Source organism: Bufo bufo, chromosome 3 (assembly GCF_905171765.1).
Source record: "Bufo bufo chromosome 3, aBufBuf1.1, whole genome shotgun sequence".
Taxonomy (NCBI): domain Eukaryota; kingdom Metazoa; phylum Chordata; class Amphibia; order Anura; family Bufonidae; genus Bufo; species Bufo bufo.
Window position 1 is genome coordinate 489,382,274 of NC_053391.1, and position 15,040 is coordinate 489,397,313.

The 15,040-nt window shown below is 48.1% G+C and overlaps 1 protein-coding gene across 1 annotated transcript in view; it reads left to right on the forward strand.

Annotated features, from left to right (window-relative positions):
* Nucleotides 1-201: 201 nt before the first annotated feature.
* DZIP1 (DAZ interacting zinc finger protein 1) overlaps nt 202-15,040 on the forward strand; it is a 65,262-nt gene continuing 50,423 nt past the window's right edge. The window contains exons 1-2 of the mRNA XM_040425309.1: nt 202-310; nt 9,013-9,573. Of these exons, the coding sequence (XP_040281243.1) occupies nt 308-310; nt 9,013-9,573 (564 nt within the window). The 5' untranslated portion in view covers nt 202-307. The remainder of the gene's footprint in view (nt 311-9,012; nt 9,574-15,040) is intronic.

Consider the following 15,040-nt stretch of genomic DNA (forward strand, 5'->3'; position numbering starts at 1 on the left):
GCACCCAGACCACAGCACCAGGTACCCTGCACCCAGCCCACAGCACCAGGTACCCTGCACCCAGCCCACAGCACCAGGTACCCTGCACCCAGCCCCCTGCAAAGTCCAAGCCGCAGCAGGACTGAGAGATGCCAGGGGGCGGAGCCTGGGGCCGCCTGCTTCTCAAGCTGTGCAGAGTACAGTGTGGAGATTGTGGGCGGAGCTTCTTGCCGTTGTCTTGGTAACCGTGCAGACCACCCGGGCTCCTCCAGCCTAATGCCTTCAGCTCAGCGAGTCCCCGGATGAAGAAGAAGCGGAGCAAGGGGGAATGGTGAGGAAGTGGGGGAAGGGAGGGAATTCCGGGGAGCACTGCCAGTCCGTACATGGGGGGGCTGCCGGGATATTTAACCCCTTCCAGTCTCCTCCTAGCCTGGGGGATGAGCCGCGTGCCGGATGTTTTGGGTAAAGGAGCCTGTGCTATTGTCCTGTGTGCGTGGCCCCCGGCCGCACTGCCAGAGAGGAATGTGCGGCGTGTGCGGACCTGTGCTCATCTCCCTCCACATCAGCCGGGTGGAGGTGGGGCCCCCTGTGCTTTACACTGCAGGCTAGTATCCCATATACCCATCTTCTGCCCATTACTATGATGTGCCCTCCTGTCCAGTGCTATATGGAGCCCCCCGTACACACATTTCTAACCAGTCACTGCCCAGCCAGACCAGTAGCAATCTGAACTGGTCACAGGGACTCAACCCAAGTAGAAAATATAAAAAACAGAACTAAATTTTGCATGTGAATTTGGACTTATTACTGAATAATGCCCGAATTCTGCCAAAACGACACTTTTATGGCTGATAGAAGAACGTGAGGATGACAATGTCGCCTTACTAAACACCTGATGACAATGGATGTGGTGAAGGCCGCAGGTCGCCGCGACAAGATAGTTGTCAGAAATCCCGACCTGTGGGATTAGTACATTGACTCGGCGACTTGTGGGCGCATGACCGTAAATGCTGTAATCTGGAGAAACCCAACAGTCACAACACCACTTCATCCAGCGTCATTACGCCTAGTCCTAGCCTGCGGTAGTGTGACACTGCACGCCACCATGTTTGGGTCCACGTCCTTTCCTCACTTTTTCTTGGTCGCACACAGACGCATTCATTTCCATGGGTTCTTAAAAGATGCAGATAGCACACGGAGGTCACAAGAAGAGGCAGTTCTATTAGGAAAATGAGCATGCAGGCGACCGATATCCATATTTTACGGATCTGTGGTTTGTGGACCACAAAATACATATGGTTGTGTGCGTGACGCTTTAAAGGGGTTGTGCAAGAATGGGGGGGTTTGGGTTTTGGCCAATACCTACCCCCCCACACACACACACTTTCCTGGGAAGCTTACTCACCTTCTTCCTGGCGCTGGCCCCTCGCTCCTTCTCCTCCAGGTCTGCCATGCTCCTGGACTCACTGTAAGTATCTGATTTGACATGGCCGCAGCCAACCATCATTAACCCTTGCATCTTGTGACGGAAGTCGTGCTGTTCATCGCTGCGGGCAGTGATTGGCTGCGGTCATGTCAAATCAGATGTTTAAATTGAGGTAGCCCAGCGGAGTATCGTAGGCCGGGAGGAGGGGGAGCCAGCGCCAAGAAGCAGGTAAGTAATCTTCCCTCTACAGGTCCGGGAAAGTAAGTGTGCATGTGATGGGGAGGGGGAGTTGTCAAATTCAAAATGTACAGACGCCTTTCCACATGTCAGTGGCGCATGTACAGGTGTCATTTCTACCCCCTGTAAATTGGTCCTAGAACTAGGGGCATTATGCACTGGTCAGTTCTTGGTTAAAAGTCCATGGACACCTTTGGGGACACTTTTGGCAATAATTTTCTTTTTTCATTGCTTGAGCTGGAAAGTAAAGATAAGGCCTCTTGCACACGAACATTGTGTGCCCGTGGCTGTATTAAGGCCCGCATATGGCGGGTCCGCATTACACAGGCACCGGCCTGTGCGCACTCCGCATCAGTCACGGACATGCGGAACAGAAGCACGGATTGGAACCCCGCGGAAGCACTACGGAGTTCTTCCGTGGTGTTTCTGTCTGTGCCTCCGCACCGCAAAAAAATAAAACTTGTTCTATTTTTTTGCAGTGCGTTCGGATCACGGATCCATTGAAGTTGAATGGGTCTCGATCCATCCCGACCGCCGCACGGACGTTGCCCGTGCATTGGGGACTGCAAATTGCGGTCTTCAATGCACGGAACGGATGCACAACGTTCCCTTGCAGACGAGCATGCATTAGGGTATAATGAGTCCCCCAAACAAGAAGACATTACTGTATGTATGGTGGCCACAAGACTTTATTATAACATCTCCTTGTGGCCCCTGCCTCCATACAGTGTAACGTCTCCTTGTGGGCCCCCCATACAGTATAATGTCTCCTTGTGGGCCCCCCATACAGTATAATGTCTCCTTGTGGCCCCCCCTACAGTATAACATCTCCTTGTGGCCCCCATACAGTATAACGTCTCCTTGTGGCCCCCATACAGTATAACGTCTCCTTGTGGCCCCCATACAGTATAACATCTCTATGAGGCCCCCATACAGTATAACGTCTCCTTGTGGCCCACATACAGTATAACGTCTCCTTGTGGCCCCCATACAGTATAACATCTCCTTGAGGCCCCCTTACAGTATAATGTCTCATGGTGGCCCCCATACAGTATAATGTCTCCTTGTGGTCCCCATACCGTATAATGTCTCCTTGTGGCTGCCCCCATACAGTATAACGTCTCCTTGTGGCCACCATACAGTATAATGTCTCCTTGTGGCTGCCCCCATACAGTATAGTGTTTCCATGTGGCCCCCATACAGTACAATGTCTCCTTGTGGCTGCCCCCATACAGTATAACGTCTCCTTGTGGCTGCCCCCATACAGTATAATGTCTCCTTGTGGCCGCCCCATACAGTACAATGTCTCCTTGTGGCTGCCCCCTATACAGTATAGTGTCTCCTTGTGGCGGCCCAATACAGTATAATTTCTCCTTGTGGCGGCCCAATACAGTATAATGTCTCCTTGTGGCCACCATACAGTATAATGTCTCCTTGTGGCCACCATACAGTATAATGTCTCTTTGTGGCTTCCCCCATACAGTATAATGTCTCCTTGTGGCCCCCATACAGTATAACGTCTCCTTGTGGCTGCCCCATACATTATAATGTCTCCTTGTGTTTTTTTCTTTTAAACAGGTATTTATCGCGATATATATCGTTATCGCGATAAATTTCTTAATATCTTTATCGTCTGAATATTTTTGATATCGCCCAACCCTACACAGTATTCCATGTGTGGTCTGACTAGTAATTTGTAAAAGTGGTAGGACTATGTTCTTATCACGGGCATCTATGCCCCTTCTGATGCAACCCATTATCTTATTGGCCCTGGCAGCAGCTGCCTGACACTGGATTCTACAGCTTAGTTTGCTGTTCACTAAAATTCCTAGATCCTTTTCCATGTCAGTGTTACCCAGTGTTTTACCATTTAGTATGTACGGGTGACTTGCATTATTCCTTCCCATGTGCATAACATTACATTTGTCAGTGTTAAACCTCATCTGCCACTTCTCTGCCCAAGCCTCCAATCTATCCAGATCCCTCTGTAGCAGTATACTGTCCTCTTCAATGTTAATTACTTTACACAGTTTAGTGTCATCTGCAAAAAAAAATATTTTTACGGTGCAAGCCTTCTACAAGATCATTAATAAATATATTAAAGAGAATAGGGCCCAATATTGACCCCTGAGGTACCCCACTAGTGACAGTGACCCAATCTGAGTGTGTACCGTTAATAACCACCCTCTGTTTTCTATCCCTCAGCCAGTTACTTACCCACATACAGACGTTTTTTTCCCAGTCCAAGCATTCTCATTTTATATACTAACCTTTTATGCGGTACAGTGTCAAATGCTTTGGAGAAGTCCAGATATACGACATCCATTGATTCGCCGCTGTCAAGTCTAGAACTTACCTCCTCATAGAAACTGATTAAATTAGTTTGACATGACCGATCCCTCATGAAGCCATGCTGATATGGCGTTATTTTCATTGAGGTACTCCAAGATAGCATCTCTTAGAAAACCTTCAAACAGTTTACCCACGACGGATGTTAAACTTACCGGCCTGTAGTTTACAGGCTCTGTTTCTGGACCCTTTTTGAATATTGGCACCACAGTTGCTATGCGCCAATCCTGTGGAACACTCCCGGTCAGTATAGAGTCCTTAAATATCAGATGTAAGGGTCTGGCTATGACATTACTTAATTCTCTTAGGATACGGAGGTGTATGCCATCTGGTCCTGGCGATTTGTCTATTTTAATCTTTATAAGACGCCGCTGTACTTCCTGGGTCAGACAGGGCACTTTTAATGGGGAATTTACTTTTTACATTCTGCATTTCATCTGACAGTTTATTTTCTTCAGTGAATACAGAGGAGAAAAAAATGTTTAATAGCTTTGCTTTCTTCTCATCGCTCTCTGCAACTCCCCCCTCATCACTCTGTAAGGCCTCTTTCACACGACCGTATGGCTTTTTCAGTGTTTTGCGGTCCGTTTTCATGGATCCGTTGTTCGGTTTTTTGTTTCCGTTGTGTTTCCATTTCTGTTCCGTTTTTCCGTATGGCATATACAGTATACAGTAATTACATACAAACCGGATTCCAAAAAAGTTGGGACACTAAATAAATTGTGAATAAAAACTGAATGCAATGATGTGGAGATGGCAAATGTCAATATTTTATTTGTAATAGAACGTAGATGACAGATCAAACGTTTAATCCGAGTAAATGTATCATTTTAAAGGAAAAATACGTTGATTCCAATTTTCACGGTGTCAACAAATCCCAAAAAAGTTGGGACAAGTAGCAATAAGAGGCTGGAAAAAGTAAATTTGAGCATAACGAAGAGCTGGAAGACCAATTAACACTAATTAGGTCAATTGGCAACATGATTGGGTATAAAAAGAGCTTCTCAGAGTGGCAGTGTCTCTCAGAAGCCAAGATGGGTAGAGGATCACCAATTCCCACAATGTTGCGCAGAAAGATAGTGGAGCAATATCAGAAAGGTGTTACCCAGCGAAAAATTGCAAAGACTTTGCATCTATCATCATCAACTGTGCATAACATCATCCGAAGATTCAGAGAATCTGGAACAATCTCTGTGCGTAAGGGTCAAGGCCGTAAAACCATACTGGATGCCCGTGATCTCCGGGCCCTTAAACGACACTGCACCACAAACAGGAATGCTACTGTAAAGGAAATCACAGAATGGGCTCAGGAATACTTCCAGAAACCATTGTCAGTGAACACAATCCACCGTGCCATCCGCCGTTGCCAGCTGAAACTCTACAGTGCAAAGAAGAAGAAATTTCTAAGCAAGATCCACAAGCTCAGGCGTTTTCACTGGGCCAGGGATCATTTAAAATGGAGTGTGGCAAAATGGAAGACTGTTCTGTGGTCAGACGAGTCACGATTCGAAGTTCTTTTTGGAAATCTGGGACGCCATGTCATCCGGACCAAAGAGGACAAGGACAACCCAAGTTGTTATCAACGCTAAGTTCAGAAGCCTGCATCTCTGATGGTATGGGGTTGCATGAGTGCGTGTGGCATGGGCAGCTTGCATGTCTGGAAAGGCACCATCAATGCAGAAAAATATATTCAGGTTCTAGAACAACATATGCTCCCATCCAGACGTCATCTCTTTCAGGGAAGACCCTGCATTTTTCAACAAGATAATACCAGACCACATTCTGCATCAATCACAACATCATGGCTGCGTAGGAGAAGGATCCGGGTACTGAAATGGCCAGTCTGCAGTCCAGATCTTTCACTTATAGAGAACATTTGGCGCATCATAAAGAGGAAGGTGCAACAAAGAAGGCCCAAGACGATTGAACAATTAGAGGCCTGTATTAGACAAGAATGGGAGAGCATTCCTATTTCTAAACTTGAGAAACTGGTCTCCTCGGTCCCCAGACGTCTGTTGAGTGTTGTAAGAAGAAGGGGAGATGCCACACAGTGGTGAAAATGGCCTTGTCCCAACTTTTTGGGGATTTGTTGACACCATGAAATTCTGATTCAACATATTTTTCCCTGAAAATGGTACATTTTCTCAGTTTAAACTTTTGTTCCGTGATTTATGTTCTATTCTGAATAAAATATTAGAAGTTGGCACCTCCACATCATTGCATTCAGTTTATTCACGATTTGTATAGTGTCCCAACTTTTTTGGAATCCGGTTTGTAGAAAAAAATTGGGCTGGGCATGAAATTTTCAATAGATGGTTCCGCAAAAACGGAACGGATACGGAAGACATACGGATGCATTTCCGTATGTGTTCTCCCCTTTTTTGGCGATCCTTTCTAAACAGACTGTAACCCTATACATTAACCGCCCAGTCATAGTTATCATCCAGCCATGTCTCAGTTATTAACACTATGTCATAGTCCTCCTCACACATCACTAATTCCAGCTCCCCAGTTTATTAGTCAGGCTTCTGGCATTAGTATACATACATACTAGGGTTGTTGCGGGTATCGAAATTTCGCGATACCGGGATTTCCGTTTTTTCGATACTGGGCTGCGCTTCTGCGCAGTCTAGTATCTCTGAACATGAGCGCGCTGCTATCGGCGCGCTCATGTTCTCTCTCAGCAGCACGGGGAGAAGGAAGCTGTCCTCCCTCCCCCTGTGCTGCTGCCGCTGCCACCAATGAGAAGAGAGGGGCGGAGGAGGGGCGGCAATGAGAAGAGAGGGGCGGAGGAGGGGCGGCAATGAGAAGAGAGGGGGTGGAGGAGGGGCGGCAATGAGAAGAGAGGGGCGGAGGAGGGGCGGGCGCACTGCGCCACCAATGATAGGATTACTATCGGAGCGATGGGAGGAGACATCAGCTTCACTAGTGGGCGTTCCTTTTCCCTGCGCTGCGATTGGACAGCGCTACAGCCAGGGAGAAGGAACGCCCACTAGTGAAGCTGATGTCTCCTCCCATCGCTCCGATAGTAATCAGCAGCATGTGGAGCAGGAGAGGAGACCGTAATGGGGCACTGCAGGCGAACGGAGCGGCGCCCAGGACTAAATGGTGAGTGCTGGGACATCGCTGGGCGCCGCTCTGTGTGGCCTAATAGTGAAAGTCTGGACTCATATACAGTAGTCAGTCTTTAACACATACAGGAGGCGGGTGCCGGCAGCAGAATCGCATTGCCGGCACCCTGCCCCTGACAGGGAGCTGCGATCAGCGGCAGTTAACTGCCGCTGATCTGCTAGTACCCGCCTCCTGTATAAAGGGGTAAAATCATTGGTGGTGCAGTGTGCCCCCCCCCCTCAATCCCCCCATCCCATTAAAATCATTGGTGGCACAGTGCGCCGGCCCCTCTCAACCCTCCAGTATTAAAATCATTGGTGGCAGTGGCCACAGGGACCTCTCCACTCCCCCTCATTGGTGGTGCAGTGGCAGCTTCTGATCGGAGCCCCAGCTGTGTAAGCCTGGGGCTCCGATCGGTTACCATGGCAGCCAGGAAGCCCTGGTTGCCATGGTAACATCCCTGATGCTGTGTGCACAAAGCACAGAGCAGCAGGGACAGTGTGGAGTCCTATTCACCCTGATAGAGATCTATCAGGGTGAATAGGAAAAGGGATGAAAGATCCCAGGTTCTAGCCCCTAAGGGGGGAAATAGTTATTAAATAAAAAGTGAAAAAATAAAAACCACTAAAATATGAAGTATAAATCACCCCCCTTTTCCCAATTTCACATATAAAATATATAAATAAACATATTACATCGCCACGTCAGAAAAGTCCAAACTATTAAAATATAAAAAAAAAATCTAGGTGGTGAATGCCGGAACAGAAAAAATAAAATAAAAACTGCGCGATTCGCCATTTTTAAAAATGAGGAATGCACGTGGCTTTTTTTGTTTATTTTTTTCGCGTGGTATCGAATGGTATCGAGTATCGCAATACTTTTTCATGGTATCGAAACCGAATCAAAAATTTGGTATCGCAACAACTCTACATACATTTAAGAGGTTTATGTATATTTTTTACCCTACACCTTTCCTTCTGAACTGTTCTAGTCCATCCATCCATTTCTCCCCCAGTCCCATTACCTTGCCCCCGGTCTCTATCTTCCCCTCCTATAATGTAGTTACCCTTACCCCCAGTCCCTAGTTTAAACACTCCTCCAACCTTCTAGCCATCTTCTCCCTCAACGCAGCTGCCCCTTCCCCATTGAGGTGCAGCCCATCCCTACGATAGAGCCTGTGGCCAAGATAGAAGTCGGCCCAGTTCTCCAGGAACCCAAACCCCTTCTTCCTACACCAGTTCTTGAGCCACTTGTTTATCTCCCTAATCTCCCGCTGCCTTTCTTGTGATGCTTGAAAAACATCGCTCATGTACACAGCTCCATTGAAATGAATGGGTCAGGATTCAGTGCGGTTGCAGTGCGTTCACATCACGCATTGCACCCGCGCGGAAAACTCGCCCATGTGAAAGGGGCCTAAGGGTTACAGTTCAAGCCATCAGAGCAGCTCCATCATAGGGCAATAGTCTGTAGATCAGGGGTAGGCAACCTCCGGCACTCCCAGCATGAATCCTTGCTCTGCACTTCTGAGAACTCTCATACAAATGAATGGAGCATGCTGGGAATTGTAGTTTCACAACAGCTGGAGTGCTGAAGGTTTCTGACCCCCTGTGCTGTAGACTTAGTGAAAGCTATAGAGGAAAAAACAGTTGAACATTTTTAATAGAAACCAATTGAGGAAAAAAATATATATTTTTTAGTCCAAAATGAGTGGAATTCAGTGATAACAAAATTGCCCCAAAGGTGTCTATATGCTGTAACTTTGGCTTGGTACAGTTTTGGGCACATGGTGAGCCCGCAGGATCTCCAGACAATCAGGAGCTGGTGCAAAGCGATCTTACGGTACGTCTTGATAAGCTGCCTTCATTTTCAGTGCTGGCTGGTCCTAATATTGGTATTTGCCTCTTTTTCAGCCTTTCTATGACAATGTTTACTACCCCCTTCAGCCTGAGCAGGCACAAATTTCACCTGATGGCCTAAGTACTCCTTGGGTGCCACGTCCTACAACACCACCCAGAATGCCCTCCTACCACCATGACTCCCGATTTAAATTCAGAACCCGCCATGAGAGTGTCGACTGGAGAAGGATCGGGGCCATTGATGTGGACAGGTTGGCAAATGAATTGGACTTTGTAACCCTTCAGGAAAACATCATGGGCATCACTTTCTGTAACGTAGAGAATGAAAAGTGCCCGCATTGTCACAGCAGCCTGGACCCTGTACTGCTAAAGCTGTTCAGACTCTCTCAGTATACTATTGAGTACCTGCTCCATACTCAGGAGTACCTGACCACTAATCTACAGACATTAGAAGGGAAGGTCAGCGCCACCCTGGCTGAGACAGAGCAGATACAAGCCAAAATGGCCAAACAGGCTCAGGAGGTCAAGACACTTAAAGAGGAATGCAAGCGGAGGAAGAAGATCATTTCTACCCAGCAGATGTTGATCAGTGCCAGTGCTGAGCCCTACCACAAGGTACAGTGAGTGGCGCTGACTACTAGATACTCCCATCTATCAGTTTCTTCTTAGCTTCCACATGTTTGCACACATAACCTTATACCTCCCATATTATACAAAGCCCTCAATCAGGGGTGGACTGGGAAGTTAAAGTGACCCTGGAAAAAAATAAAAAGTGGCGGGTCCAAATTGACAGATGGTGTAACAGAAGTAGACGGGCCAGCAGTACCTTAGGCTACTTTCACACTAGCGGCAGGACGGATCCGACAGGCTGTTCACCCTGTCAGATCCGTCCTGCCGCTATTTTGCCGGACTGCCGCTCCGTCCCCATTGACTATAATGGGGACAGGGGCGGAGCTTCGGCAGTGCACGGCGAGAGGCCGCCGGACTAAAAGTACTGCATGTCCGACTTTTTAGTCCGGCGGCCTCTCGCCGTGCACTGCCGTGCTGCGCCGGAGCTCCGCCCCTGTCCCCATTATAGTCAATGGGGACGGAGCGGCAGTCCGGCAAAATAGCGTCAGGACGGATCCGACAGGGTGAACAGCCTGTCGGATCCGTCCTGTTACTAGCGTGAAAGTACCCTTAGTGCAGAACAAAATATTGCCCAACCAGATACCAGAGTGCACACTAAATACTGCCCCAGCAGAACCAGATACCAGAGTGCACACAATATACTGCCCCAGCAGAACCAGATACCAGAGTGCACACAATATACTGCCCCAGCAGAACCAGATACCAGAGTGCACACAATATACTGCCCCAGCAGAACCAGATACCAGAGTGCACACAATATACTGCCCCAGCAGAACCAGATACCAGAGTGCACACAATATACTGCCCCAGCAGAACCAGATACCAGAGTGCACACAATATACTGCCCCAGCAGAACCAGATACCAGAGTGCACTGCACACAATATACTTCCCCATCAGAACCAGATACCAGAGTGCACACAATATACTGCCCTAGCAGAACCAGATACCAGAGTGCACACAATATACTGCCCTAGCAGAACCAGATACCAGAGTGCACACAATATACTGCCCTAGCAGAACCAGATACCAGAGTGCACACAATATACTGCCCCATCAGAACCAGATACCAGAGTGCACACAATATACTGCCCCAGCAGAACCAGATACCAGAGTGCACACAATATACTGCCCCAGCAGAACCAGATACCAGAGTGCACACAATATACTGCTCCAGCAGAACCAGATACCAGAGTGCACTGCACACAATATACTTCCCCATCAGAACCAGATACCAGAGTGCACACAATCTACTGCCCCAGCAGAACCAGATACCAGAGTGCACACAATCTACTGCCCCAGCAGAACCAGATACCAGAGTGCACACTAAATACTGCCCCATCAGAACCAGATACCAGAGTGCACACAATATACTGCCCCAGCAGAACCAGATACCAGAGTGCACACAATATACTGCCCAAGCAGAACCAGATACCAGAGTGCACACAATATACTGCCCCAGCAGAACCAGATACCAGAGTGCACTGCACACAATATACTTCCCCATCAGAACCAGATACCAGAGTGCACACAATATACTGCCCTAGCAGAACCAGATACCAGAGTGCACACAATATACTGCACTAGCAGAACCAGATACCAGAGTGCACACAATATACTGCCCTAGCAGAACCAGATACCAGAGTGCACACAATATACTGCCCTAGCAGAACCAGATACCAGAGTGCACACAATATACTGCCCTAGCAGAACCAGATACCAGAGTGCACACAATATACTGGCCCAGCAGAACCAGATACCAGAGTGCACTGCACACAATATACTGCCCCAGCAGAACCAGATACCAGAGTGCACACAATATACTGCTCCAGCAGAACCAGATACCAGAGTGCACTGCACACAATATACTGCCCCAGCAGAACCAGATACCAGAGTGCACACAATATACTGCTCCAGCAGAACCAGATACCAGAGTGCACTGCACACAATATACTTCCCCATCAGAACCAGATACCAGAGTGCACACAATATACTGCCCCAGCAGAACCAGATACCAGAGTGCACACAATATACTGCCCCAGCAGAACCAGATACCAGAGTGCACACAATATACTGCCCCAGCAGAACCAGATACCAGAGTGCACTGCACACAATATACTTCCCCATCAGAACCAGATACCAGAGTGCACACAATATACTGCCCTAGCAGAACCAGATACCAGAGTGCACACAATATACTGGCCCAGCAGAACCAGATACCAGAGTGCACTGCACACAATATACTGCCCCAGCAGAACCAGATACCAGAGTGCACACAATATACTGCTCCAGCAGAACCAGATACCAGAGTGCACTGCACACAATATACTGCCCCAGCAGAACCAGATACCAGAGTGCACTGCACACAATATACTGCCCCAGCAGAACCAGATACCAGAGTGCACTGCACACAATATACTTCCCCATCAGAACCAGATACCAGAGTGCACACAATATACTGCCCTAGCAGAACCAGATACCAGAGTGCACACAATATACTGCCCTAGCAGAACCAGATACCAGAGTGCACACAATATACTGCCCTAGCAGAACCAGATACCAGAGTGCACACAATATACTGGCCCAGCAGAACCAGATACCAGAGTGCACTGCACACAATATACTGCCCTAGCAGAACCAGATACCAGAGTGCACACAATATACTGCCCCAGCAGAACCAGATACCAGAGTGCACTGCACACAATATACTGCTCCAGCAGAACCAGATACCAGAGTGCACACAATATACTTCCCCATCAGAACCAGATACCAGAGTGCACACAATATACTGCCCCAGCAGAACCAGATACCAGAGTGCACACAATCTACTGCCCCAGCAGAACCAGATACCAGAGTGCACACTAAATACTGCCCCATCAGAACCAGATACCAGAGTGCACACAATATACTGCCCCATCAGAACCAGATACCAGAGTGCACACAATATACTGCCCCAGCAGAACCAGATACCAGAGTGCACACTAAATACTTCCCCAGCAGAACCAGATACCACAGTGCAGCACATAATACTTCCCCAGCCGAAGCAGATATCACAGTGCAGTACAAAATACTGCCTACATTAATTCATGCTGAGAGCATTAGATCTTTGGTACCTGTCTGGCAGCCTCTGGGCAATGGCCCACCTGAGAACTTCCCTGTAGGGTCTATGGCCAGTTCACCCATTCTCTCAGTGTACTCTGTAAATCCCCTCTTATGGCTTAGTTTTCTGTAGACTGGAGGAACATTCATTCATTGCCATTAGGCTGAGTTCACATATTCCAGAAGTGGTACAGTAGAAAGCCCATCCAAAAGACTGCAGGAAAATGTGTATTAATACAGGGTTTTGCCCGATGGTTGCATCCTCTTAAAGGGGTTGTGCCAAATTTTCTGGTCTGACCGCTGAACCCCACCGATCATGAGAATGGGGGTCCCTTTCCCCTGTTGTTATGGAGCAGCAGGTAATGCATGCGCAGTGCTGCTTCATTCATTCTCTATGGGAGCACCAGAGATGGTGAGTACAGCTCTCAACTATGTCCAGCAGTCTCATGGAGAATGAATAGAGCGTCACTGCGCATGCACAACCTGCTGTTCCTTCAGAACAGGGTAAAGGGACCCCAATTCTAGGGGGGTCTATGGGGGTCCCAGTGGTCAGAACCCCAGTGATCAGCTAATTATCCTCTGTCCTCCGGATAGGGGATAACTTAAACTTGGCACAACCTCTTTAAGGAAAACATTTCTCTTCATGTCTTTGTTGCGGTTGCCACTAAATTGTGCAAAAAGTGCTACAAAATTGCCAGGGATGGAGCATGCCGTGCTGTAAGATAACCTCTGTATTTTCCAAAAATCTGTCCTTTATTTGAATTTGTGAATAAGGCTGTGAATAAGACACAAATTTGTTTTGTAGGAATCCATTGGACCAGTTTTGTCTTAAAGGGATTCTGTCACCTCCCCTAACCGAAAATCCGATTTTAAAGCATTCATGTAGCACAGCTTACCTTGAATAGGCTGTGCTCTTTTATCTTCTAATCCGTCCAGTAGTTTTTGATAAAATCGACTTTTATGTTTATGTAAATTAGCCCTGAAGGTGCCCAGAGGGGCGTTATGTTAGCTTTAGTGTGCCCAGTACCGCCCCCCTTACGGTGCACAAAAGCCTTCCTTCTGATTGCCCACAGCCTCTCATCCCTCTCCTCCCCCTCCCTCACGGCCGAACGTACTCTCGCGCAGGCGCAGTACCCACTGAGGGCTGCGCCAGTGCGATCTGCAGGAGACTGAGGGCAGGAGCGTCATCTTTGTCACTGGGCATGCGCCGAGCCCAGTGACGTCCGATGCTCGCTCTTCCCTCAGTCAGCCTGGGAGGAAGCGCAGAGGATTGCCGATCGGCTGCTGCACCCTGCGTTTTCTCCAGCCTGTCTGCCTGCCAGCGATTTCCTTCCCCACCCTCCCTCCTGGAAAGAAATCCTTATTTTTTTGGAGAAAATAGGTATTATTATATGAACAAAAAAACGCAGGGTGCAGCAGCCGATCGGCAATCCTCTGCGCTTCCTCCCAGGCTGACTGAGGGAAGAGCGAGCATCGGACGTCACTGGGCTCGGCGCATGCCCAGTGACAAAGATGAAGCTCCTGCCCTCAGTCTCCTGCAGATCGCACTGGCGCAGCCCTCAGTGGGTACTGCGCCTGCGCGAGAGTACGTTCGGCCGTGAGGGAGGGGGAGGAGAGGGATGAGAGGCTGTGGGCAATCAGAAGGAAGGCTTTTTGTGCACCGTAAGGGGGGCGGTACTGGGCACACTAAAGCTAACATAACGCCCCTCTGGGCACCTTCAGGGCTAATTTACATAAACATAAAAGTCGATTTTATCAAAAACTACTGGACGGATTAGAAGATAAAAGAGCACAGCCTATTCAGGGTAAGCTGTGCTACATGAATGCTTTAAAATCGGATTTTCAGTTAGGGGAGGTGACAGAATCCCTTTAAAGGGGTGGTCTCACTTCAGCAAATATCATATATTATGTAGAGAAAGTTAATACAAGGCACTTACTAATGTATTGTGATTGTCCATATTGCCTCCTTTGCTGGCTGGATTAATTTTTCCATCTCATTATACACTGCTCGTTTCCATGGTTACAGACCACCCTGTAATCCAGCAGCAGTGGTTGCTTACACACTGTAGGAAAAAGCACTAGCCTGCGTGTACTCATGATCCCTGCCACCATAGAGGCCAGCCTTAGTGTGTAAGCACGACCACTGCTGCTGGATTGCTCGATGGTTGTAACCATGGAAACCAGCAGTGTATAATGTGATGAAAAAATGAATCAAGCCAGCAAAGGAGTCAATATGGATGATAACAATACATTAGTAAGTGTCTTGTATTAACTTTATCTACCAGCTTACGTGAGCTCCCACGGTCCCGGCCACCAGAGAGGCTGGCATTTTTTTCTGGTGGTTGTAACTATGGA